This window comes from Crinia signifera, chromosome 7, assembly GCF_055691185.1.
Source record: "Crinia signifera chromosome 7, ASM5569118v1, whole genome shotgun sequence".
NCBI classification, from domain to species: domain Eukaryota; kingdom Metazoa; phylum Chordata; class Amphibia; order Anura; family Myobatrachidae; genus Crinia; species Crinia signifera.
Genome location: NC_139223.1, coordinates 180,531,710 through 180,555,733, shown reverse-complemented (window position 1 = coordinate 180,555,733; position 24,024 = coordinate 180,531,710). Strand labels below are relative to the sequence as shown.

General features: G+C 43.0%; 1 protein-coding gene across 10 annotated transcripts in view; it reads right to left on the bottom strand.

The window, feature by feature from the left end:
* Positions 1-24,024, bottom strand: part of COL6A3 (collagen type VI alpha 3 chain) — a 162,762-nt gene that overhangs the window by 4,194 nt on the left and 134,544 nt on the right. For 7 of the 10 annotated variants that reach the window (XM_083154546.1, XM_083154545.1, XM_083154544.1 and 4 more), the window contains 13 exons: positions 23,790-23,852; positions 23,606-23,638; positions 23,485-23,521; positions 21,133-21,144; positions 19,456-19,949; positions 18,182-18,278; positions 16,944-17,639; positions 15,587-15,689; positions 11,847-11,989; positions 10,992-11,282; positions 9,425-9,505; positions 7,136-7,306; positions 5,723-5,770 (listed from right to left, as the gene is read on the bottom strand). In XM_083154546.1, the coding sequence (XP_083010672.1) occupies positions 5,723-5,770; positions 7,136-7,306; positions 9,425-9,505; positions 10,992-11,282; positions 11,847-11,989; positions 15,587-15,689; positions 16,944-17,639; positions 18,182-18,278; positions 19,456-19,949; positions 21,133-21,144; positions 23,485-23,521; positions 23,606-23,638; positions 23,790-23,852 (2,269 nt within the window). The remainder of the gene's footprint in view (positions 1-5,722; positions 5,771-7,135; positions 7,307-9,424; positions 9,506-10,991; positions 11,283-11,846; positions 11,990-15,586; positions 15,690-16,943; positions 17,640-18,181; positions 18,279-19,455; positions 19,950-21,132; positions 21,145-23,484; positions 23,522-23,605; positions 23,639-23,789; positions 23,853-24,024) is intronic. The other 3 variants (XM_083154543.1, XM_083154547.1, XM_083154548.1) reach the window with 3 other exon arrangements.

The following is a 24,024-nucleotide window of genomic DNA, read 5'->3' as shown; positions in this document are numbered from 1 at the left end:
AATAACAATCTGCTTTTCGGCCACAAATATGTCCAATGCAGAAACACAGTAATGCTACGTCAGATCTCGTTGAAAATGAAAATGCCCACTGATATCAATACATGGCTGGGACTTGCAAAGGGAAGCTATAGAAATAAAGCCAACATATTTGTTGTAAGTCGCAGGAATCCACATTTAGGCCAATAACTCAAGGTCATCTGAAGGTGTAAAAAAAACCTTTAATTAATACTATAATTAGTGGCTTGTGTTGCAAACATGCAAATGCACTAAGCAAAGAAATCTAATTGGTTTGGAATGGAAAACACAACCGGGATTTTTAAGAACATCTAAAAGATACGAAAAACCCTTGCAGCTGCAAATTGTATTTTTCCAGGACCTGTTGGGTCAGAGGGCCACCCATAAGGAAGCCCTGGTAGAGGAACGCCTTCAAAAGCCTTCTAGCTTCTATCTGAGCTTTCATCTCGCCCCACAAATCACAGTAAACTGGTAGCATTGGGGCATGTTTTTGAAATAACCCTTAATGTGTTGGAAAGAAGACGAAACAGTGCCTTAAAGAGGCAATGATTCTTAAATGCAAAATACTTGTCTTCCGCTTACAAAATGAGCCCCCACTCCTTTAAAAATGATCATTGCAATTTCCCCCCCCCCCCCTTTCTTGGACACATGTTGAAAGAAAAGATAAAAAAAGCTAAACTTAGGCACGCAATAGGAGTTCTAGATAATGCGTTGCAAATGCATGTACTGTACGTTGGATAAGATCTACTAAATGTCAAGACCCCGTTGGCAACAGATCAAAATTAAATAAAAAGCAGCTGTAGTTTAATCAGACTGAGATGACATCAGCTTGGCGTTGTTGGCGTTCTCACAATGATTGGCTGCTATACATAGCTGTTCTTATTATTTATTTAATAAAAAAAAAATCTGCATTGAACTCTATAGGACTGATGGGGAAACGAGTGAAACAAGCCACTCCTTCTGGGAATTATGGGTAAAAGCAAATTATTTTTTTACGTGACGATCGCTATCATTTGAATATGTAGAAGGCTAATGTGACACAGATGTGAAAGTACCCAGAATCCTTTAGACCTACGGCCACATCTTAAGAGGATGAAATATGGCCTAAACCTTTCACTTTGGAATTCTAGGGAAATCAATGTATGGATTTTAGCCAACTCTTTGGAGATTTATCGCTGTAGGCTTATGTATGCCTCAAAAACAGCTTTACGGCATAAAACAAGGAGACAAGTAGTAGTTATATGATATTACGCAACTGTCACGCAACAGGCATGTATGGCCAAAGATATGTTGCGTAGAATTTTCTCTATCCTCTATTCTGTTTTCTATTTAGCATTACATACTTTAGGGTCAACTTAAAATATACACTTATAATCTTCAATTTACTCTATAACTGATTTAGTTATTTTATAAGAAATTTCATGTTACTTGCAAAAAGTATATTGCCATATTAAATGGATGACTTTATCACCCCAAACCTCAATGTCATGTATAGTCTTGAACAGACAGCTCCATGTATGAAAGGCTGTAAACATGATGTTTGATAACATTATTGCCTATGCTTCTATTAAATATAATGGATATAATATACCCAATCCATTAGACATGGACCAACTTTTTGGTAAAAGGTCTCATATATAAGTTTGTATTATTAGTTTGAAAAAGACAACGGGAAACTATGGAAACTTTTGTCCACGGTTGATAAAAGTCTAGAATACGTTCAACGTTTGTTATGATCGCTTTCAACGTACAGTACACGGAGCACTGCCAAAGTGCATCTAAAACATTCTTAAATTGCCTTTTTTAAATTCCAGAATATAGATTGAATCGGTTGCAGATCATGAGTAAACTGCAAACAGGTTAGAGACCATCAAACCGGCCAGTTTTGGGAATGTTTTTCTAAATACAGGTTAAGCCCAGTTTATTGCGGCTGATGATGCACCATGACTAAGAGCTACAAAAAAAGATTGCTATTGTCTTGTGTTGGATCAAAGCTTTACTTAGATGTGCACACTGCAGTAATATTTAGACTAGGCTCACTTAGTAAGGACACTTACAAGAAAATGTGGCTACAAGCTCACAGTCATCTTAGGACAAGCATTTCCAACTGGAGAAAGAGGGTCTACAATGGCTTCATAGTGTTCGGAACTTACGTAATGTAATGTTTAGTAACAAAAGCCTATCCCAAAATGAAATATGGGCTATTGAACTGAGCTAATGTCAATGAGAATACTACTCCTGTGTTTCAAAAATATATAAGCCCTTTGAGTAATACTTTCAAGGCATGTACATATGACCATACAGTATGTTCTCCACCCGAGCCCCGCTGCATTTTCCAGATGAGGAACCGTCCTAGGGACAAGGTCTCAGAAAATGATCACTGAAACTTGTGGACAGATGGAAATATTCTGGCTCAGGGTTTGACATCTGGTAATGTACGGACAGTCCGTAAGAAGGGATTTAAGATCAAGTGTTTTAAAAGAAGTTTACAAATCAGCCCTGACTGAAATGTTACACATATGCGCTAAGTTTCAGATTCTTGTTGTGGGTGGGGAACATATAATTGTCAGCGCCTGTCCCCATCTAGTATTGTAGCTGTTAATTCTGCTTTCAGTTTTGTATATATATTTTTTTTTTTAAAAATGTAATAGTGGAATAATTTATCGGTGGCGAGCCGCAATCTGTAAATAAAAGTATTTTCTAAAGTTGGCAGCTCCACCCATGGTGAAATGATAAGAGAGCACCACTGGACACTGCACAACAGACTATGTATGTCAAACCTTGGAGCGTAATACAGTAGAGGAGTAAACCAATCAGCTTCTAACTGCCATTTATCTAGCAAAGTCTTTGTAATGACAAGGTTTAATCACCATTTGGAAAACTACGGTTGTCACATAGACCATTCTCTATACAAACGTGTTACTAAAAACCTTCACTTAAATATAACATGTTTTTGTGGGCTTGTCGGGGTGTGGAGGTGATATTGCTCCAATTCACTGTTTTCATTTAGAAGACTTCTTTGTGTAATGCTTTGGAGGGGCAATTCAATTAGCAGTGATGGCCATCAGACAGGGATTGCAGGGAGAGATGAGGCTGTGGCTCCGTGAGACATGGCCAGAGACCTTTTCATGTGTAACACACAGGGGAATTTATAGGAGAATTCTGGGGCTGGGTCCATCCCTGCTGTCTGGTGACAGGGTTCTGCCCTTTTCTCCTTCCCCTCCTTGCCACCAACATTGCAGATATTTTCTCACACTCTATTATATAGGTGCACAAAAATATCTTTGATGCGGTGGTTACATAATAAGCAGTGATGTTCAGAAACGCATATCACTACAGCACATTGCCACTAATTGAACTGCGTCCAACACTAAAACAGGACACTAAATAAAGAATGTAGTTACTTAAGATAACTTTATGTGCTTCCATCATAATCCATTTGAGTTTTATTAATAGGTTGTTGCTATTTCTTAATCCTCATATACTGTAGTACGTGTTTTGCATAAATGCCGAATGATATCTCTGCGGATCATAAACACTAACCAGACAGTTCGTGGATCTGGTTTTAGGCCAAAAACACCTAAAAGGGTTCATGTTTTCTCCTTGCAGAATTGACTAACCAGTGACTCTTACAGGTCCCAGCGAGTGACCATCTATGACTCTATCATTTGTTAAATAGTAACAGCCCTTTATACAGTCTGGGAGCTTGGACTGGACCTTTGCACTATTTCACAACCCGTGTCTTCCTCGGCTTCCTCTGTGCAATACAGCACAGCATGTGCCTGGATGTTGGCAATGGGACTGCCATTTCTTGCGTACAATGTTCATTTAAGTGGCCCAAGTATAGAACACTCACATGTGCTTCAGTTTATTTCTCTTTTTATTAAGTTTTCATCTGTTTGGGACCAAGTTACATTTAAAAACTGAAAACAGATCTACAAATCATTTAAATGAAATATTTCAGAAAACAAACTGCAGATTCACATGTGCTTATTGTGTTAGTTGGAAATGTTTCTATGACTTGGGAATATATTTACTGGCAAGAGCAACAGATTTGAAGGAACACTTCTCCTAATATACTCAATACATGAAGAAAATAAGAATTTACTACAGTCACAGGGGGCTTATTTTAGTTTTAGTGTGCTAAACATGAACGCCAATTCTATCTACACATAGTTTCATGTGAATGGTTGACTAGCACCTATTTATGATTGGAGAAGTGTAAAGGAGGCAGGCAGTGGTGTACAAGGGAGGCCAAATATGGTTATGTTGAGTTCATGTAACTGCGACACAATCACACATGGAAGTTGCTGCAGATACACTTTATCGCTCACAGATGCCGGAGGACTGGTGCAATGATATGTAATGATTATCCGATTGGTTTATTTAGCATATTAGCACACCCAGCTGATGGTACTTAAAAGTATTGATGGATATATCATACAAAGCTGTGACCATCTATATGTAAATCTTAATTGACATTTCCATTTCGGCACTACAGAAAAGGAAATGTTTTACATTTTTTTGAATATTGAATATTGACACTCCCAGCTGATAGCAATTAAAACTATTAATGGATATAACATACAAAGCCATGGCCATCTAAATGTATTTCCTAATTGACATTTCCATTTCAGCTACTACAAAAAAGGTCATTTTTTTTTTCATTTTCTTTAGAAATTTTTAATTTGAAATTTAAAAATTTTTTTTCATTTCGTTTGCATTTAAATACTTTTTTAGAATGAAAATAGGAATTTCAAATTTACTAATAACACTTCCAAGACACTTATCTCTCTTGTGTATACAACACTTAATTACATTTCCAAAGTGTGTACAAGAATGGTATTACCGTATTTCAACCTTCAAATTTATTATTAGCGCAGCTGTTTGCTAGCTCTATGCGATCACTCGGAGTAGGTGTGCCTGACGTTCACATGGAGGAAATACAATTGTTTTTTTGACTGGAAATATTTTTTAATTTGTTCAACTCAACATAACCATCTACATACACCTCTATAAGGAGCACCACAAAGTCTAGTGAAAAAGAACCAGCGCAATATAAATTAAAACAAAAAAAAATGGCAATTCAAAAATAGTTTATGTTCAATTTCAAATTGTAACCTGTGTTTATTTACAGTGCATTTAATAGAAAAAAATAAGCCCTATATTATAACTTTGGGATCTACCCATTGAGAACAAAGTAACTTTCACATCTGGATTTCCAGTGGATGTTTTTTCCTAAAATTTGCTCTTTTTTTATCTATTAAGAAATATCAATTCATAAACATGATTGTCTTCTCATCAGTTGTTCTTCATTTACATGTCTCTCCTGAACCTCCCCCTTCAACCCCCACCACCCCCTAACATAAGATGGTCTCTTCCACTGGTTGACCTCTATCACCTCTTCAGTTGCATAGTTCTTTCAAATCAAATAATGTATCACAGTTTAACCTTGGCCAAACCATGAGTGATAGATCATCGAGGGGTGTTTATCTACTCAAAGTACACTCATGTTCTTTCAGGGGAGTTAATGTGAGGTTCAAAGTGGAAACTGTATTTTTTTAAGCTAAAACAAAAAAAAATCCATCAATATTTTATGTGTATCTTTAATTCACATATGTCCTCTTTTGAAAAAGGTGGTCTCTCTCTGGGTGAATCCGTCTGCGTCTGAGAACTGCTCTCCTGCCTGTGCGTCGCTGGTAATTACCTGCTATTGCTTTCGTTTCCAGCGATGGTAGAATGTTTTTCTCAACTGCTGAGAATAAAAAAAATAAGAGTTACCTATTTGGGGGATAGGTTGTTTTCAGGGTAGAAATAAGGAGATAAGTAAGTCAACTCCTGGATGAAAGTCTTTTTCAGGAGATCTTGGGAATCTTACATATTACCCCTACTGCATCTACGCAACTAGAAGGCAAGAATGAATTAGCAAAGCAAAACAAAAATGCACGTTGTTATAGAAGCAACCTAGGAATGATAAAATGGATTGTTAGCTGGGAAATAAGATGAGTGTGAGCGTTGTTGGCGTGATTAGTATCTCTCTGTCAGCTGGTTAATTGTTTTCTTCCATTGTTATGTTTCCTACCAATTTGAAAGCGCTGTGGAATGGTAATTATACTTGTAATAAATGATATATTCAAGTATTTTGCACAAATGCAAGTGTCATTTAATTCTAATCCAGGTCATGAATAATGTTCATGATATCACCATGTGCAGAATATACATGGTTTTATTTATTGGACCATCCCGTGTGGCTGACAGTGTTCTGGATGGTATTGCAATCAGAGTTCCTGTATCCTTTAGTGCTTTTTTTTTTTTTTACATATTGTCTCTTTTTCTCTAAACTATTATAGTTACTGGTCCTTTACTGTGAGGGGGTGGGTACAAAGATTGTGTGAATGTGTGACCACACCTCTTGCAGTGGGTGGAGCTCTATGTAGGAATTGCCCCCACATTCAGAATGTTCCATATGCCAAAACACTTGACCACGCCCCCTAGTAGCAGGACCCAATAGATATGCCAGCGGTCCGTATGCGGAATCTCTGATATGCATCTTACCCCCCAGGCTTATTGGGGGAAATTTTTTATAGCAGCAAATAATGTGCGCTGGTACCACTTGTATGGGTAAGTGCTTCTGGGATCACTGCTAAGTACAATCAAAAAGGAAGAACCCAGGGCACTGAGTCAATTTGGCTGGATTGGGCAGTGGCAGTATTTATGTTCAGAAGCAGGTAGATGTTATAGTCAATACTTCGTATCCCACTTCTTGTGCAGCTGCCAACTAGGGTGTTTGAAATTCCAAATGTTGCTCCCCTGTGTGTTAATCCAGCCATAAGGGCTTAAGCAGTCAGCAGGTATTAAGGGGGACTAAGAATGTGAATAACTGCCCTGTTGATGATGATGATGATGACTGATTATGAAGATGAATAATGTCCATGCTCAGGAATGTCATGCAGGAGAGAAGAACTAAAGAAAAGCTACGTGTAGACTTCATCTCGTAGGTGGCCTTTGGCTGCTGTAAAGTATAAAGCCTGTGGGAGGAAACGGTCCTTAGACCTTAATATTGTTATTTAGTTATTTACAAGGGAAAGCAAGTAGAATACACCCCTTGGCTGATACTTACATGTCTTTTGACACCTACTGAGGCATTCAGCTTCTGTGTCAAATCTATTGGCATTGCCACCACACCCACCATACCAAATCTGTGTGCAAATCTTGTTTGTCTTGTCAAAGAACCATTTAACCTCATTCTCCTTGCACTGGGAGCCCATGTCCAGATCTAGCTCACAAGGATCTGTTAAAGTGGAATTTTAGAGAGCGTACAAAGAGTTACAAGGTGAACAGGTGAAGGCTGGCCATACCTCTAGGTCAGGGGTTGTCAAACTGGTCCTCAAGATCTACCAACAGTCCACGTTTTCCAGACCACCTAGCTGGTACACAGGTGCAGTCATTACCAACTGTCACATTTTCAAACATGTGCTGCATTTGTTCTCAACCGGCACATTCTACAGATCCATAGGTGGCCTGGACAGCCTATTGGTAGATGTCGAGGACACGTTTGGACACTCCTGCTTTGGGTTAACCATGGGGGGGGGGCTTGAATCCCGATTCTGCTAGGAGGCAACTGGCAAATACGCTCCTGTACCCAGCATTTTATAAGAGTGCTTGTATGTGTGTGTGTAAGATATCAAGCAAAGTCTAGCATTACTGTCATCATAATCTCTGCTGAGACTCATAAACTGTTATTTAATCATGGCTGCCAGATGGGGAAATGGCAACGCTGCATAATCCTGAGTTCCAAGCAGATGAATCATGAGAGGACACTACATCTTCAGCACGTTTTCACCATCAAATGATTGGTTTTTGATTGAAGGAAAATAAGTCACACGCAGGGCTTTGAGATTAAGTGCCATCACCATGCAATTTGAGTTTTATTTGGCAATGCTGCATGTACTGTATAATCTGTACATACTGTGCTTTTGTGTCTTCAAGAGTGATAGTAGAATGTCCTTGCCATGGCTTCAGAGTAGCAAATGGCTATTAGTCCATGTTTTACTCATTATCAGCAATCTTACCTAACATTCTAAGGGGCAGATTTATTAAGCCTGATGAAGTGATAAATTGGTTGGTGGTAGCGCAGTAGCCAATCAGCTTTTATCTGTCATTTTTCAAACGGAGCTTGACATGTTCAACTTGACAGTTAGAAGCTGTTTGGTGCTAGAGTGTTAGCACCTTCCACTTTATCACTTCACTCCTTCCACTTTATCACTTCACTAGGCTTAATAAGTCTACCACTAGGCTTAATAAGTCTGCCACTAGGCTTAATAAGTCTGCCCCTGCTGACATTTATTCTGCATTATTTGTGATAATTCATAATTTCTTTATCACCGTCTTGGAAAAGAAAGTACAGCATGAAGCTTTCAAACATAATAAATCAATGCATCTTAAGTAAAAGCTATAATTCTTATATAGTCATGAGCCATATGCAGACAATACCAAGAATATGGCTCCTTACTCGCTGCTGCCAAAGCAAAACCTAAAAAGGAAATTAAATTTGCAGTACAAACGTAATCAATTGTGATGTTGTTGGGAACTTTTGAGAAGTGGTCACAATCCCTGTAGACTCTATGCTCCAAAAGCCGGTTCCCATTGAAAGTCTTTGCACTGGGGTCAATGGATTGTTCTCTACTGACTCCCTCCAGAGCTAACCTAAACCGATTTGATGTCCTAGACAAGGTTTTGGCTGCTGTCCCCTAGCACCACAGCTAGTTCCAAGACCTAGCACCCCACTCCCAGCACAGCACCCGTTACCCAGCAGCACAGATTACAGCAGCAGCCAGCAACACCCGTAACCCCTCTCGCCTAGCAATCCTCATCCGCAGACCGTGACTAGACATTTTTGTGCCCTGTGCCAGCAAGAGCATTGGTGCCCCCATCCCCATATTTTAAATACGGAAAGCACAAGCCATTGAGGTCATATTTCCTGCAAACCACTGCCCACTATAGGACTGCCCCACAGCTGTCCACTCTTTTCTGACCTATTTGATCTCTGGCCCAGAAAGCCAGCCTGCATCCAGCATGTGCCCGTAGTACCACAAACCTCCACCTGCTTTAGGCTTAGAATGCCCACAGACATTCAAAATTGTCTAGTCATTTTCCTTGATTGCCTATGACTAGAGCGAGCTCTGATTCCCACCTCCACCATCACCACCACTGTATGACACTACGGAACCCTTGTGACGCCATATATTACCCATTCTTAATTTTCATGAGGTAAAGTCTAGGGGCATGCTCGTTGATGAGCGTCTAGTCAAACTGGGTAATGATGGCCATAAAGATGTGGGCAGGTGTTGGCATTGCACAATGAATCCACAGTATTTTACAATCTATATAATTCCTTCCCATCGCTCACCTATTGTAGGAGTGTCCAGAGGCTCTGTGCTTACAATCTTATCCGAGGTCATGGCATCATCAGGCTCAGACTCCGATGTACCTGGAAGGCAGACACAAGCATTGTTGAACATTCTGTTTCCGGGGTCAGGGTTCATTCAGGTGAAAATTTGCTTTTTGACATTCAGAATGGGTATATCAGTGCTGTAATGAGGGGTGTTCGGGCAGGACTTTGTTTGATGTTGTCCTGATTTTGCTGTAGTGGTCTGATTTAAGCCACTTCTGCAGATGTAAATTGCCATCTCTATGTTCTAAGCCGAGTCATTCATCTGAGGGTGAGGAATGACGCCAGGGTGCGGAGGCTTTGAGATCACACATGTTTTCGGCATTTAAGATCTTACATTGCAGATAATGGAGGTGCATTTTAAAGGGCCAGAATCAACTACAGAGAGGTGAGGCAGCCACAACTGTGCCCAACCAAAATCCATGGTGCCACAAGAAGGCAGAGTACTTTTTTTTTTAAAGACATTTTTATTGGGCAGAGTATTTACATACATTACATACTCTTTGGGGAATTGTGGGAAAGTTTCCTTGATCCCGGTGCTTTCTAGATACAGTGGATGGGAAAAGGGCCCATATGACACAATTCACTATGGATTTGTGTTATCGCAGCCCCATCCCCAGAATATGGCTACAAATTGGGGTCAACATCAGAGTCCTGACGACTGTGATGACGCAATTTGTTACGCCATGCCTCCAAACCCCCTACCTAGACCTCCCTCTCCCGGAGAGGGACTTGCCAATGTAGATGGGTGCCGATGACCTCCCAACAGTCGGGATTCCGACGGTAGGTATACCAACATTGGAATCCCAACTGTTGAATGCCCGACAGGCGGGATCCCGACTTACAGGGGCTATTCTCCCTCATAGGGGGCCACGATCCCCATGGAGGGAGAATAGAACCTGTGGTGAGAGCAGCGAGCCACAGAGGCCGCAAGGGGCTTTGATGTGCTTGCCCCCTGACTGATTCCGATGTCGGTATACTGACCGTACCACACCCATGTAGTCAAGTCCGATCTGGCACATTAGTCAGAGTTTCATATAGTGTATACTGTACAGTACTTTTTACTCCGTCAATGTATGGCCAATGTCAGAAACGGATTGGCCGTCACTTTGTCTCTCTCCGTTATATCTCACCTCAAAGCTTGGTAAATCACCCCAACAGATTAGCCAGCATCGCCTTCTTCAAAGCAAACACTGACACAGAGCGAAGGCACAATATTTCAGAGATGCGTAACTGTGGTACTACAGAAACAATTACTGCTACAGTAGTGGTTACGTTTTACTGGACAGAGACAGCGCATGGCGTCGTATTTCCCAAACAATGCAATATTCCTAGAATTTACTATGTTACTGAAAATAAAATCTATTTTTAATATGGAAAAGCCCTCGCTGTGTGAGTCACCCCTATTATCGTCTATGTCCAAGTTTTACTGTTTTATTTTAATAGTCTCTGCGCTCAAATTCTGCTGTCTGGTAAATTGACTCATAAATGGGAAGATTAGAGATGCACAGAAGCTCCTACTTACTTGTAGTAAATGTTGCTTGGTCAGTGACCACGCCCAGGCTCTTGTGCTGCCCTGTCACGGTGACCTGGTAAAGGTGTCCACTCTCGAGTCCGGCCACCATCCTCTCGGTGCCGGTTACATTCTGCTTCAGAACTAGAGTCTGATCGGGTAGTGAGGAAACGCTCAGCTCAAAGTCATGGGTCCTCATGGGGTCGGAACTGGCCCAGCTCAGGCTTACGCTATGTTCTGTTACTTCTGTTACTTGCAGGTCGCTGCCTGACATTGTTGGAATTTCCGGAGTCAGGGTAGAATCTTAGGAGAAGTAGAAAAGTTTTCATTGAGCAATATTTCCAACCGTGGAGCTCACATTCTATATTTCCTACCACATGGACACAAAGCAATGTACGTTTTTGGCTTGCGGGTGGAAACCACAGAAAGCTCAATAAAATCAGAAGACAAAAAATGTTCATGGGGCAAATGTGTATCAAAGGTACGACGTAGCCATGCTCATCATTGCCACGCTAATCGCCACGCGTGACATCCGTCACATGACGACAGCCGCCTGCCCCGTTCTCGAACCAGATGCCGCAAATATAGGACTGACTTATATTTGTGAACAGGGTAAAAATCATTTGATGGTCGTCCACCATTGAACGATTTCATCCATATAAACTTCACTGAGAATAGATGTTTATGCAAAACATCCACACGAAACGCGGCAGGATGTGCAGACGGCGGCAGGGAGCAGGCATTCGTTCTCCCAGCGAGCGGCATATTTAAGCTAGTGTGTGAGTCAACAAGAATCAGGCCCAAAGTTAGTAATATTCAGGTGATACAACTGTCATTTAATAAAGAGAACAGTGGTAAGATTGTTACCTGCAGGGGTGTCTGTGCTCGCACCTGCTGTCGTGAGATGAGGTTTTTTACTGGACAATATCTCATCGGGTTTTTTACTGGACAACATCTCATCGGGCTTCTGACTGGACAATGTCTCCTCATTGACTACAGTGTTGTCCGTCCTGTGGTTCATAAGGTCAAGGAAAAACAATCGTGTTAATTAGCCAAAAAAGCAATATCATAGTACAGGTTACAGCATTTACTAGCAAAGAACAAATAGAAAACTTCAGAAAGATCAAGTAATCAGACAATGTTAATGTCAACTTTGTAAGAGAACACTCACAGCTTGATACTAATATGGGTTACTCTGGTATACATAGATTCTGTTTCATATTCAGGTATAAAGCAGCTAAGTGCATATGGTTTCTGGATTATAAATATGTATTGTATGACACATATTGGGTAGGGGTGTGAGGCTGGAGCTGGTAGGAACCATGGAGGCCTCAACCAGCTATTACTCATGGAATATGGATGGGTGCCGGACGCGGTCCCGACAGTCGGGATCCGGACTGTCAAAACGCTGACAGCCGGGTGCCCGACGGCCACCTGCTATTTTCCCTCATATGGGTCCACGACCCCCATAGAGGGAGAATAGAATAGGTGGCCCGTGTAGCGAGCCACCGTGCCAGCAAGGGCCTTTTTTGCGCTCACCATGCTGTCTGAGTCCGGGCAGTCGGGATCCCAATGTCGGGCTAATGACTGTCAGAACCCCATACCACACCCATATGGATCGGGAGGTGAAAGTAGGAACTGCAGGTGAGTGGAGTGTGGGAGAATTGTTGGTGCTCTAGCAGTGGATGGCATGAAGGCTTGAAGGATAAAATAAATAACGTTATCTAATAAAACAGTCTTAGACTGGCATTCCCAGTGGACAGCAGGAACACTCTGAGATACTGGGACTAAGCCAGAGCAGATTGGATAGTTGGACTGTGACCAGACTGGATCTGGTCACGGTCGGTATCGGTAACTCCTGTAGCTGGCTCTGGCTAGGCAACAGGAGGGGAGATATCTTGAAGACTAGAGCAGGTTCTGGAGAGACAACAAGTTTAGAGTTGGAACCTCTTGAGGCTGGTTCAGGAATGGTCTCTGGAGTGGAGTTGGGAAATCCGGAGCCTGGTTCAAGTTTGAAGAATCTAAAGAACCTAAACTGGCACTCAATAGGTGAACAAACTTGAATTGGATAGCTGACTGGACTGGAACTGGTTAGGTAACTATACTGGCAACAGATAAGCAACCAGACTGGATCCAGATAAGTAGGTGACTGGACTGGAACCAGTTAGGCAACCGAACTGGAAGTGGGCAGGTGTTGAATCGCGAGTCTATGAACCTTACAGACTGAACTGGAGAGCCATAGCAAAACAGGGATGATAGATTTCCAGACTGGAACTGGATTTGATGGCCTGAATCCGTTCTAACACTTTGGTATCAGGGAGCTCAGACCTGAGCTGCATCCACTGTGAAAGCAATGTTGTACTGGCAGTTTGGGAGTGACTGGAAAGATTCCTTTATAGCGCTAGGTGCACAGTCATTGTAAGCTGCTATCAGCTGGTCTGGGTGCAGTGCTCTGAGTGGCTGTGAAGAGTCAGGTGACTGATTTCAGCATGGCTTCACCCAGGTGTAGGTTTTGGAGGGAACTATTGCACGAGAAAGCTGACGTGAATGCTGGGAAGGCAGAGAGTGAGCGGAACGCTGCTGGGGGGCAGAGTCTGGAATCTGCATGCGGCTGCAGTGAGCACTGTCAGGAAACAGACCGTAGTGCCAACTGGGAGTGATACCTGGATGGGAACGTGGCCCTATCTGGGAGCAGAGCATATAGAGGAATGACATGGGTAGGCTAATGGCTTCAGGTGCAAATTTACAAAACCATGTTGTGCTGGAGGAAGGCAGATGGGGCAGGGAGTTGTAATGCTGCAAACATAGTGGAAATGTCCCGTGTCTGTATAGTACATACCAAAGCAGGCAGTACTTTTCTGCATACTGTGCATTGTGCAGATTAAAGGGGTCATAGGGTCGACAATAAGAAAGTCGATAGTCATTAGGTCGACCACTGTTGGTACACATGCCACAGGTCTACGCAGTAAAAAAGGTTGACATTTCTTAGGTTGACTGGGTCAAAAGGTCGACACATGCAATAAGTCGACACACGCAACATTGAAAAGGTCGACATGAAAAAGCTCGACATTAATTTTCATGGTTTTTGGTGTCTATGTTGACTTACGTCGACATGGACACCTTATAAGTGTACTGTGCTTGTTTCGCTCGCCATGCTTCAGGCACGGTGCCATGCTGCGCTTGGCACACTACTATATTCTCCCTTTATGTCCATGTCGATGGTAAAGTATGAAAAAACACTGGTTTTAGAAAAAAAAATTGAAAAACCCATGTTGACCATTTTTCATGTTAACCTTTCCCATATCGAACTATTGTAAGTGTTGAAATTTTGACCATATCGATCTAAGGTATGTCGACCTTCTCATATGATGACCAATAGTGGTCGACCAATTGGCTGTCAACCTGCCGACTGCATCCCCAAATGACATGAGTTTTCTACATTAAACTATAAATCAGTCCCCGATGGTCCAGTTAATATCAGACCTATTCATGAAAAAAAGATAACAGTTTTCCAAACTTGTCTCGTCTGAACTTAAAAATTCCTGCACCTTCTCGCAACTACTTACAGAGTAACCCGGTAGTGGTATTCACATGATCTACCTAATGCTGCGTACACACCGAGCAATATGAACGCTGGTAATATATTGCTCAGCAATCATACTACTCAGTGTCCCGTTTTCATCAGCGACCAGAGATGGTCACTGAGCGATTTTGGCTTAAAATCGCTCAGCAATATATTGCTCAGCGTGCCGTTTTCATCAGTGACCAGCGATTATGGCTAACAATTGCATTCCGTCTCTACCTCATTTTGACTAGAAATCGCTGGTCGCTTGTGTACAGTGCATTGTGCACCAGCGACCAGCGATTTTTATCCATAATCGGAGGAGCAGGCTCCTGCGACCAGCGACCATGAAGGGTTGGACGTGGGAGCGCGCTCCCGGCGATTTATCTCCTACAGCACATGAAATCGCTCAGCGACCATATTCCCAGCGATATATGCTGAAATCAGCCCTGTGTGTACACAGCTTAATTCTATCATAATTGTAAAATCCTCAGTGCAGGCTTGTCTACTAAATTCTTACTCAGAATTGCTTTTCCTTGATGTAGAACCTACGGAACCATGGGGGAAAAGTATCAAACCTTCTAAAGAGTGGGGGAGATGAGAAGTTCTAACTTCTAGCTAGCATTTATCAAGCGTATTCTATGAAATGATAGATAGAAGTTAATTGTACATTTTCCATACCTCCCAACTGTCCCGCTTACCGCGGAAACGTCCCAATATTCGGGGACGTTACCGCGTCCCGCCCGGGGCAGCCATTGTCCCGCGGTGGGGGGGACAGTTGGGAGCCCCCCCCAGCTTGCCAAGAATAGACGCTGTGCGCATGCGCACCACGTCTATTCAGCGCAGACGAGCGGCGAAAACAGGGGCGTGGCCGGAGTTCGCCTCACCCCGCGAGGCCATGCCCTCGAGAAAAGTTGGGAGGTATGCATTTTCTCCACTTGTCCGCTCTTTGATACACTTTCCCATAAGTCCAGGGAGTTGGCACTACACGTTACCTACAGGTGCTCTGTTATCATTAACTAATAAAGTATCAGAACACACTCACTCTTCATTGTTATTCTCATTCACTGTGGTTTTTGGAGGCTGGTCATTCTGGAACCAATCACAGTGCTTCTGGATTTCGAGAGACAGGTGGAATGCATTTTCACCTGTAATAGGAAGATAAGAACAGATGAAGTGTTCTCACTGAGATAGTCACATGCTATCGTTGTGGCTCCGCCCACTGCGCTTTAAGGGCTTATACACACTAGACACAATTTTATAACAGTGATGTTACATTTTACAGTGTTTCTGTTTATTCTGTGCTCACACGCAGATGGCTGATACCCCTTTCACACCGCACTTGTTAAACGGTATATTTCCATTTTGTTCCCATTTCAAGACGTTTAAGGCTGCAGTAGGAAAGCGCCAGAGTTGATTTACCGGTTATAGATAACCGGTATTTCAAAACGTTTAAAAAGCAGAGTCCTACACGTTTCAGAGCCTTTTTTTATGCAGTGAGAATGGCTCTGAAATGGTATTTAGTAAAAACAATAGATTACAGACCTGTGATAGGCTGTCCCCTGCATTCTGCCTTGAAACGTGTTCAGGGGATTAAACGGGTTGACTGATATGAATGGTACTTAAACGGTATTTAAAACGGTAATCTACTGTTTTAAATACCGTTTTAAATACTGTTTAAAAATACCGGTTTTTGAAACGTTTTGGCAGTGTGAAAGCGGTATTATGGTGATCATCTTAGTAGTAGGTAGCCACTCAAAGCGTTAATGGAAACCGTCGGCTCAGCCGTCTCCCATTTATAGCGGCTCAGCCGTCTCCCGTCAGCTCAGCTGTCTCCCGTTTATAGCGCGTCTCTCGGCCACTTCCACTTTTACGGCGCTGCGAAACACTTGTGGCGCCTTATAAATAAAATCATAATAATAATAAGAATGCTCACGCGCATCTAAGGTTGCTCTGAGCAACCTTAGATGTGCATGTGCCTATCACATTATTCGATGGTCGGCGACCATCGAATGATGTAGGTGTCCCCCCCCACAGGCTTGCAAATCAACCAGAATAACCCCCTTGATCTCCTAGGAGAACCCCCCCAGTCCCCCCCCCCCACTATGACCAATCTTACCAGCACACAGAACGTAGTCCGTGCCCTAATCTGTAGGCACTACCTAAACTTGGTGGCCCTGGTGTCTGGTATTCCGTAACAAAGCTTCCCGCTCTTCATATCACGCCTGCTAGTATAACCTCTCTCCACCCCAGGGGAATGTTTCTGTTGCCTCCAGTAGATGCATCTACATACACTTTGCGTGTAGCTATCATGTGACCACCTACATGTAGTTACTTTGCATAAGCCTATTGTTGAGGTCAGTGCAATGAGTGTTCCTAACAGTGATTCTGTCGGTACTTACTGCTGACGTATGCGGGCAATTGTACCCCAAATCTCAGTAGAGTCTCCTCATGTAGCTCTGACGCCTTATCAGCCTTCTTGGAGAAAACGCTTTGAGGCTCGCTAGCCAGTGGGCTCAAGTGGCCGATGTTCACTTTCTTCCCTACGCCTAGGATGACGAAGAAGAAACCCTTGCACTTGGCCTCGATGACTGTTTGGCGAAGCAGCTTGAGTTCATGAGCCTTCACTTCTCCGGTCAGAACGAGAAAGATGACCTTCAAGGTCCTGGGATTAGGAGCGCTCTCGAATACGTGTTCCACCATGTACTTGATGCCGCTGTTCAGAGACAGTGTTCCGTGCAGCTGAGTCATCTTCTTTTGGATAAACTCTTGAAGCTTCTCTTTCTCCGTGTACTCAGTCAGCCCGACGTCTATTCTCACAGGGGGGAAGCTTGCGTTGGTCTGATGCTCATAGGGGGCATGTTGGAGAACAGATATGCGCGCATGATGGGAGGAGGACTTAGGATCTGGGCTGAGCTCCAGCTGTGCCACCACGTGTGACACAAACCTCTTTATCTCCGCAAACTGTGCTGGATTTGTGGACTCGGAACTGTCTAGCAGGAAGGCTAGGTCAATGTCTACATCCGTGGCAGCTGAGCGCCTCAAACGGAGATCTCCCCTCTTAGCGACTCCACATTCACTGGGAGGCTCACAGACATCTATAGATAAAAACCACAGGGTCAAATATAGGTATCATTGTTATATAAACAAATGAAAAACAATGTGTTTGTGAAGTATGTCTGATCTTCAAACTATCATCAATTTTTGAAAGGTCAGTGTCAAAGCCTGGTCGGGGTCATTCAGGTGCGTCTGGGGGGGAGGGGGCAGTGTTGGCCTCCATTTGTGAAAATACAGAAATGCTGCTGCCTTTTTGGGGTTGGGAAGAGGCCAGGGATGTCCACCTTAGGATGGAGATTTCTTGGCCTTTTTGATGGCTGGCTTGTGTGGGACCATGGGTGCGTAAGCCGCTCGATGATGGAAGAGAGATCCAATGCTGCATCCAAGGGAGCGGATTATATTACGTCAGAGAAAGCAGCAGGGATATCAAACCTTACCTGAATCACCCCCAGTGTGAAAGCCATTTGCTCATAGAATAAACCACAAAAATGCCTGTATGATGGCAGTTAGGGGCTGATTGGCTGGTACTTTTTTTTCTCCAAGACTTCTTAGTAAATCTGTCCGAAAAGGAGCTACAACTTACCCAGACACACATGGCAGGAGAGCACCTTGCGGACAGTTTCATTCCACTGAGCTCCAGTGGCCAGAATGACGGTTTGACCCACCTCTGTGTTATTAATCTATGAGATAAACAGGTGCAAGGTTAATAAAAGATTGCTAGTAAGATAAAACTACGTATTATTCTCAAATGAGTTTTCATTGAGAATGAGCTTGTTTCTACTCTGAAAGTCTCTCTCGCCCAATCAAATTTCCACCACTTGGTCAATATTTAAACACTGAACAAGTCATCATTTCAAGAAGCTTCGCTGTAGCTCCTCCTATTCCGGGCCCGCTTCACCAATGTTTCCACTACTTCATGAAGATAAACCAAATGGTTAGATAAAAAAGAGACGAATTAAACCTCTAAGATGGGGCTAATCACACCATTTTTATTACCCTATGATAGTGTAGGGCAGGGGTGGCCAATAAGCGGCCCTCCAGCGGTTTATGAACTACACATCCCAGCATGCCTTGCCTTAGTTTCTCTATTTGGCCATGCTGTATAAGTAGTTCATCAACAGCTGGACAGCAGCTTATTGCCCACCCCTGGTGTAGGGGGTGGTTTTCTGGGCCATAAGCTCTCTGCTTCCAGGCTTCCCAATTGCAATTGTTTTATTTGAGGTACACTCCCTTCGTTGACTCATAGCAGGTGATACCACCCCAAGGGTGGACCGTATCATCGCCCAAACGGGTGGGTAATCAGTTTAGAAGGTGAGTGGTTCAGGCTTTATATCTGGTGATTGTGCATTTTGGGCAGTTCTGTTATTGGTTGCAGTTGCCGGGTAATACAGAATGGCTGATACCTGATCGTCTCTTCTTTGCCACCTTACATTCTTAACATTTTAAATACTTGGCATTCAATTGACTAATTCTGCCAAAATCTCAGTGTATTTATTTATTTTAGAGTTTAAGGTAAAGTGATCTACACCCATGACACGCCTCAACCGATAGAAGGTTTATAGACCCCAATGTCATGGTGACAGTCATTAACAGATTCAGGATGGGGCACAGTCTAGACAGGATTCTATGACAGCACTACTAAAGAGCAAATTAGTTCATCATTAATCACCTATTTGATAGATCCTTCCTGTGGTTGAAAAATCCAGCCTACGATGACCAAGCACCGTAAAGCGCTAATTTAGCAGATATAAGATAAATTGAATAAGCCAATGTCTGAATTAATTCTAGGCCCAATGGCTGATTTATTACAACTTTTATCAATGCCAAGATGTCCGCTAATCTGGGTCTCGCTCTCACCTTCAAGGCATTGGCCAAGGGACGGTCTTCCCTGTTCGTCAGGAATACTGAGGACACACCAGCATCATACAGTTTGAGCACGGCCTCGTTGAGTTGTGGTGAGGCTCTTGTTGCGGCATTGCTGAAGAAGACGGCCACCTTTCTTGCTAAGAATCCTCCACGCGCCCTCTTAAAAGTGTTCCGTGCCACAAAGGACATGACCCCATCCAGGCTCCTCTGCTTGCTGTTGGATATTAACTGCATGTTCTGGATCTCGCGAAGCAGGGCTGACTTCTTCAGGCCTTCAGAAAAGCGAACCTCTGTGGTGACGTCACTGTTGTAGGTCAGCAAGGCAACCCGGGCTCCCCTAGGGCAGTTGCTATCTGTAATTGTCAGCTGGTTGACCATCCTTCGTACTGTCTCCATCATGTTGTTAAACTGGTTGCGGTTGACATCCGAGGAGGTGTCAATGGCAAACACAAGGTCGGTGGGGTACACAGGGCATTCTTTTGCACCTGCGGATTGGAGAACATATCAGAGGTCTGTTATACATTCAAGATATCAACATTTACCTGTACGTGCTATAATTAGCAGCTATGAAGAGAGGTTCCAATATCTTCATTGCACTAAACAGACAGATGTATTTAATGCAATTGCACAGCACAGACTATATGTAGTATGGCATGAAGGAACAAAGAGATCACTGCGTGATTGGAATGAACTGTGACCCCGTCCATCAGTCTACTTCCTTGTCCGAGAATGCCCTGCTGCATTGGTGGGTGCTCAAGGGCCCGAGCACCCACGGAAATTGATGAGCACCCACGGGCCCGACTCCCGCTGCTGGGCCGCCATATTAACTTGCTAATTTGCAGCTGCAGCGCCCACATTGCCAGAGCCGCCACCTGGGAAACAGTATGCCGGGAAGAGTGTATTCTGTCCGCTGAGTACCTGCGCTGTGGGGGCATTTATGTACCTGCACTGTGGAGGCATTTATGTATGTGGAACTCTGTTGCCATAATTTAAATATTGGAGACAACTGTGCTCCATAATATAAATTGGTATTATTTTGTGGCCACACCCCTTCCCCATGAAGCCACTCCTCTATATTTTTGGCTTGAGCACCCACCAGCAAAAACATAAATCGGCACCTATGCCCTGCTGTATGGTGTGTATGTACCTTATCGCTATTATTCATTGTAGACATAACAGGTAGTAAAAAAATAACTAATAAACTATTATCTGAACTTTCCCTCTACTCTATTAATTGAATTGCAGAAATCACACCTTCTCAAACTCAGTTGTCAGGTTTTAAGGATATCCCTGCTTGTGCACAGATGGTGTAATTAAACCTACTAAGGTATGAATGAAGTCACCCTTGCTTAAGCAAATTAAGTTAACTGTACTTATGCAATGGATATCTTTCAAACAAGACTGCTAGAATATCTTGAGAGTTAAAATATGTACCGAGTTCTTTCGGGATTTTGAATATCAGGATGCCGCTTTTGGCATCCCGACTATCAGGATTTAAATTGCCAGGATATTGATCGCACCCTACCCCCTACTTAGCTGTAATGTTAGACAAGCACCGCTCTTACTGCACCATTTATGTTCCTCAGCTGCCCAACATAATACTAAACTGGGTATATTCTGAGAACAAGAACGGCCGCATAAAAGCACACACTGTGTGACTATACTCACCATAGCAACAAGCTGCGACAAGAGAGGACGCGACCGGACATCACGGAGAGAGAGACAAAGAAAATACTTTGATTAAATGAAAACACATGATCACTTTTACTGACTTTAGGTAGCGGCAGACAGACACTTCTCTAATTAATTAGGTACAGCATGAATAACACTAAATCTTCTGGGAAAGTTTTATTGTATTCTAACTTGGCAGCTTTGTTTCTTATAATCTAATTGCATTTTAATAGCATTATCTAACTGCAGCATGCTGACAGCGCTGGCTGCCCAGTCACTCTTTCCAGGGATAAATCACAGTAAGAGGAGAAAGGCTAAAGATTTAATATGATACTAGTCAACCGTGTTGTTGGAAATGGAGCAAAATAAATTTACAGTGTGTTCTACAATGCGTTCATCTAAAGGTTACTGTATCCCCAAATTTTACTGTATCCCGAAAGTGTCATTTTTATAGAATACAGAAAACTTTTGGGATACAGAACTAGCTGATGTGCCCGGTTTTAATCGGACAAAGGTTTGCTGGGTGAAACATTTTACCCGTTTTAACCCCCTTCGGAGTTAAATTTGTGAAAATACCTGTTTAGTGGGTGGCTGCAAATAACTGTCACAGTGTCCAGACCACCCGGCAGGTCACATGTTCTAGGTCACCCAGCAGGTGCACAGCGAGAGCTCACTAAAGGCCCCCCATACACCAGGGCCATCTTAACAGCAGTGTAGGCCCCTGGGAAAAGCAATGCACTGGGGCCCTTACCCATTCTCCCCTCCTAGGGGTGGGGGGTGCTATCAGCAGCAGCTTTGATGTCCCACGGGTGGCAGGGGGTGCTCTATCTTCCACTCAACATGTAGGACCTGGAGCAGTAACTTCTGCTAATTACTCCATTACTGCACAGGTGGTGGGAGGGAGAACACTAACGTGTGGAAGGGGGCGCTGAGCTGAATGAAGGGTCCCTTGTAAATCACTTCCAGGGATGTAGTCTGTGTTTTTACGCAGGGGAGGGTTGGATAATGGAGTGGGCTTAATATTCATAATTTTCCGGTGAAAGGGCAGCTTATTTGACTGCAGATATCGCCATTATCTGGAAATAGATTTCTTAGTCGTCAATAGTATAAAAACCCAACTTTCAGGAGGTGCTGGGGACTTGGGGATCAGAGATCAGGAACCAGAGCAATCCATTGACAAAAATATAAAACTGTACACCAGACGTTTGGAGCTGGAGCAGGGACCGGCTGCTGGAAGGCTGATATCTCTGGTTCTGGGCATGATAGTGGCAAGCCGCTAGTGTCGTCAGAAAGGGGAGAGTCACAGCTTTTGGAATAAACTCTAAGTCAGAGAGAACATGAGAAATATGACTGGGAAGTGCAATTAACAGGTCGGATGTGGACTGCTGCTTTGAAGTTGGATAGGGCCCTTATACACCTGGGGCCCCTGGGCAAGTGCCCATTAAGCCCATATGAAAAGAAGGCCCTGCCATACACTAGTGCGATTTGGACTGTATTTACCCGATTCCCACGGATCAGGCCAAGAAATTGGGTGAAGTCGGGCCAAATTGCATGTGTTTGACATCCAAATCTGCCCGATCTGCGGTCCCATGCCTATCAGGCCAAGTTGGAGGTCTAATGCGCTGCACATAAGATAAATTGTATGAATTCCCCTGGTAGTCCTTTTACAGGCAATAAATCGCAACGATTTATCGCATGTAAAAAATGGCACATCAAGTGCCAAATCGGAAAGAAGCCTCCCCAGGGGAGCTGCCGGGGACATTGAAGGGAAATCGGGTCTAACTTGCCCTTCAGAAAGTTGGAAGTGTTTGGGGGGCCTTAACGGTCACATTTTCCAGAGAACAATGGTGATGCATTCACAAGGACACGTGGACGTTTTGCCACATGACTCTAAAACCCAAGCAAGTAATTACAATGATGCAATTATGCAAATCTACAGACAGTAAGCTTTCATTTGGTATAAGATGGGCACTGCTCAGACAAGGCTTCATAGAAATATGTCACTCAAAAAAGTCGTCCTTCTGGTATTAATATGCAGATTTATTATTTCAGCTGAATATAGGACAGAAAAAAAATTGGAAAGGGTTTTGCTGCAATGTAGAACCCAACCAAAAAGAGTGCACCCCTCACTCAGTGCTTTTTCTATGGGGAAAATGATGATTTTGATGCATTACTCCTCAACAATCTTATTGCACATCACACACCCTATCGCATGACTCCTGAACCATCAAAATCGGTATCGTCAATGGGGAGTAGTTGCTCTCACGCAATAATTGCGTAGGTGAATAAATATACAGATACTGCAGTTCCAGCTGAAGATATCGGCCAGGAAGGATTCCTGATACTTACGACAATTGTCTTTGATTTTCTTGACAAGGGCACATTGCTGTAAAAGGATAAAAGGTCGGGTAAGAATCTTAAATACATGTGAGTGTAAAGCTGTTGTGGTTCTCTCTGCTCCGATACTTACATCTCTAGAGCCGCCTCTTTCTCCTTTGAGCCCCTGAGGAGGAATCGTTGTGATTGGTTAATGGGGGAGTTTTGATAAAATGTGTGTGTGTATATATATATATATATATATATATATATATATATATATATATTATACAGTATATATATATATATATATATATAAAGATTTATGTGTTACTCACAGATGGTCCTGAGTATCCCGCGTCTCCTGGAGGGCCTCCTATGCCAGGCTCCCCCGCGTTGCCCTGGACAAAACACAACATATAGAATACACTATAAAATGGGCATATACTGGGTTCTAGAGTATCTGTATTCAGTGATACAAACACATTCCTTTATGCACAAAAGTGATTCCAATTGTCTTTAAGATACAATAAAATGGGATTTTGGACGATCTTGATTAGGACAGAATACATT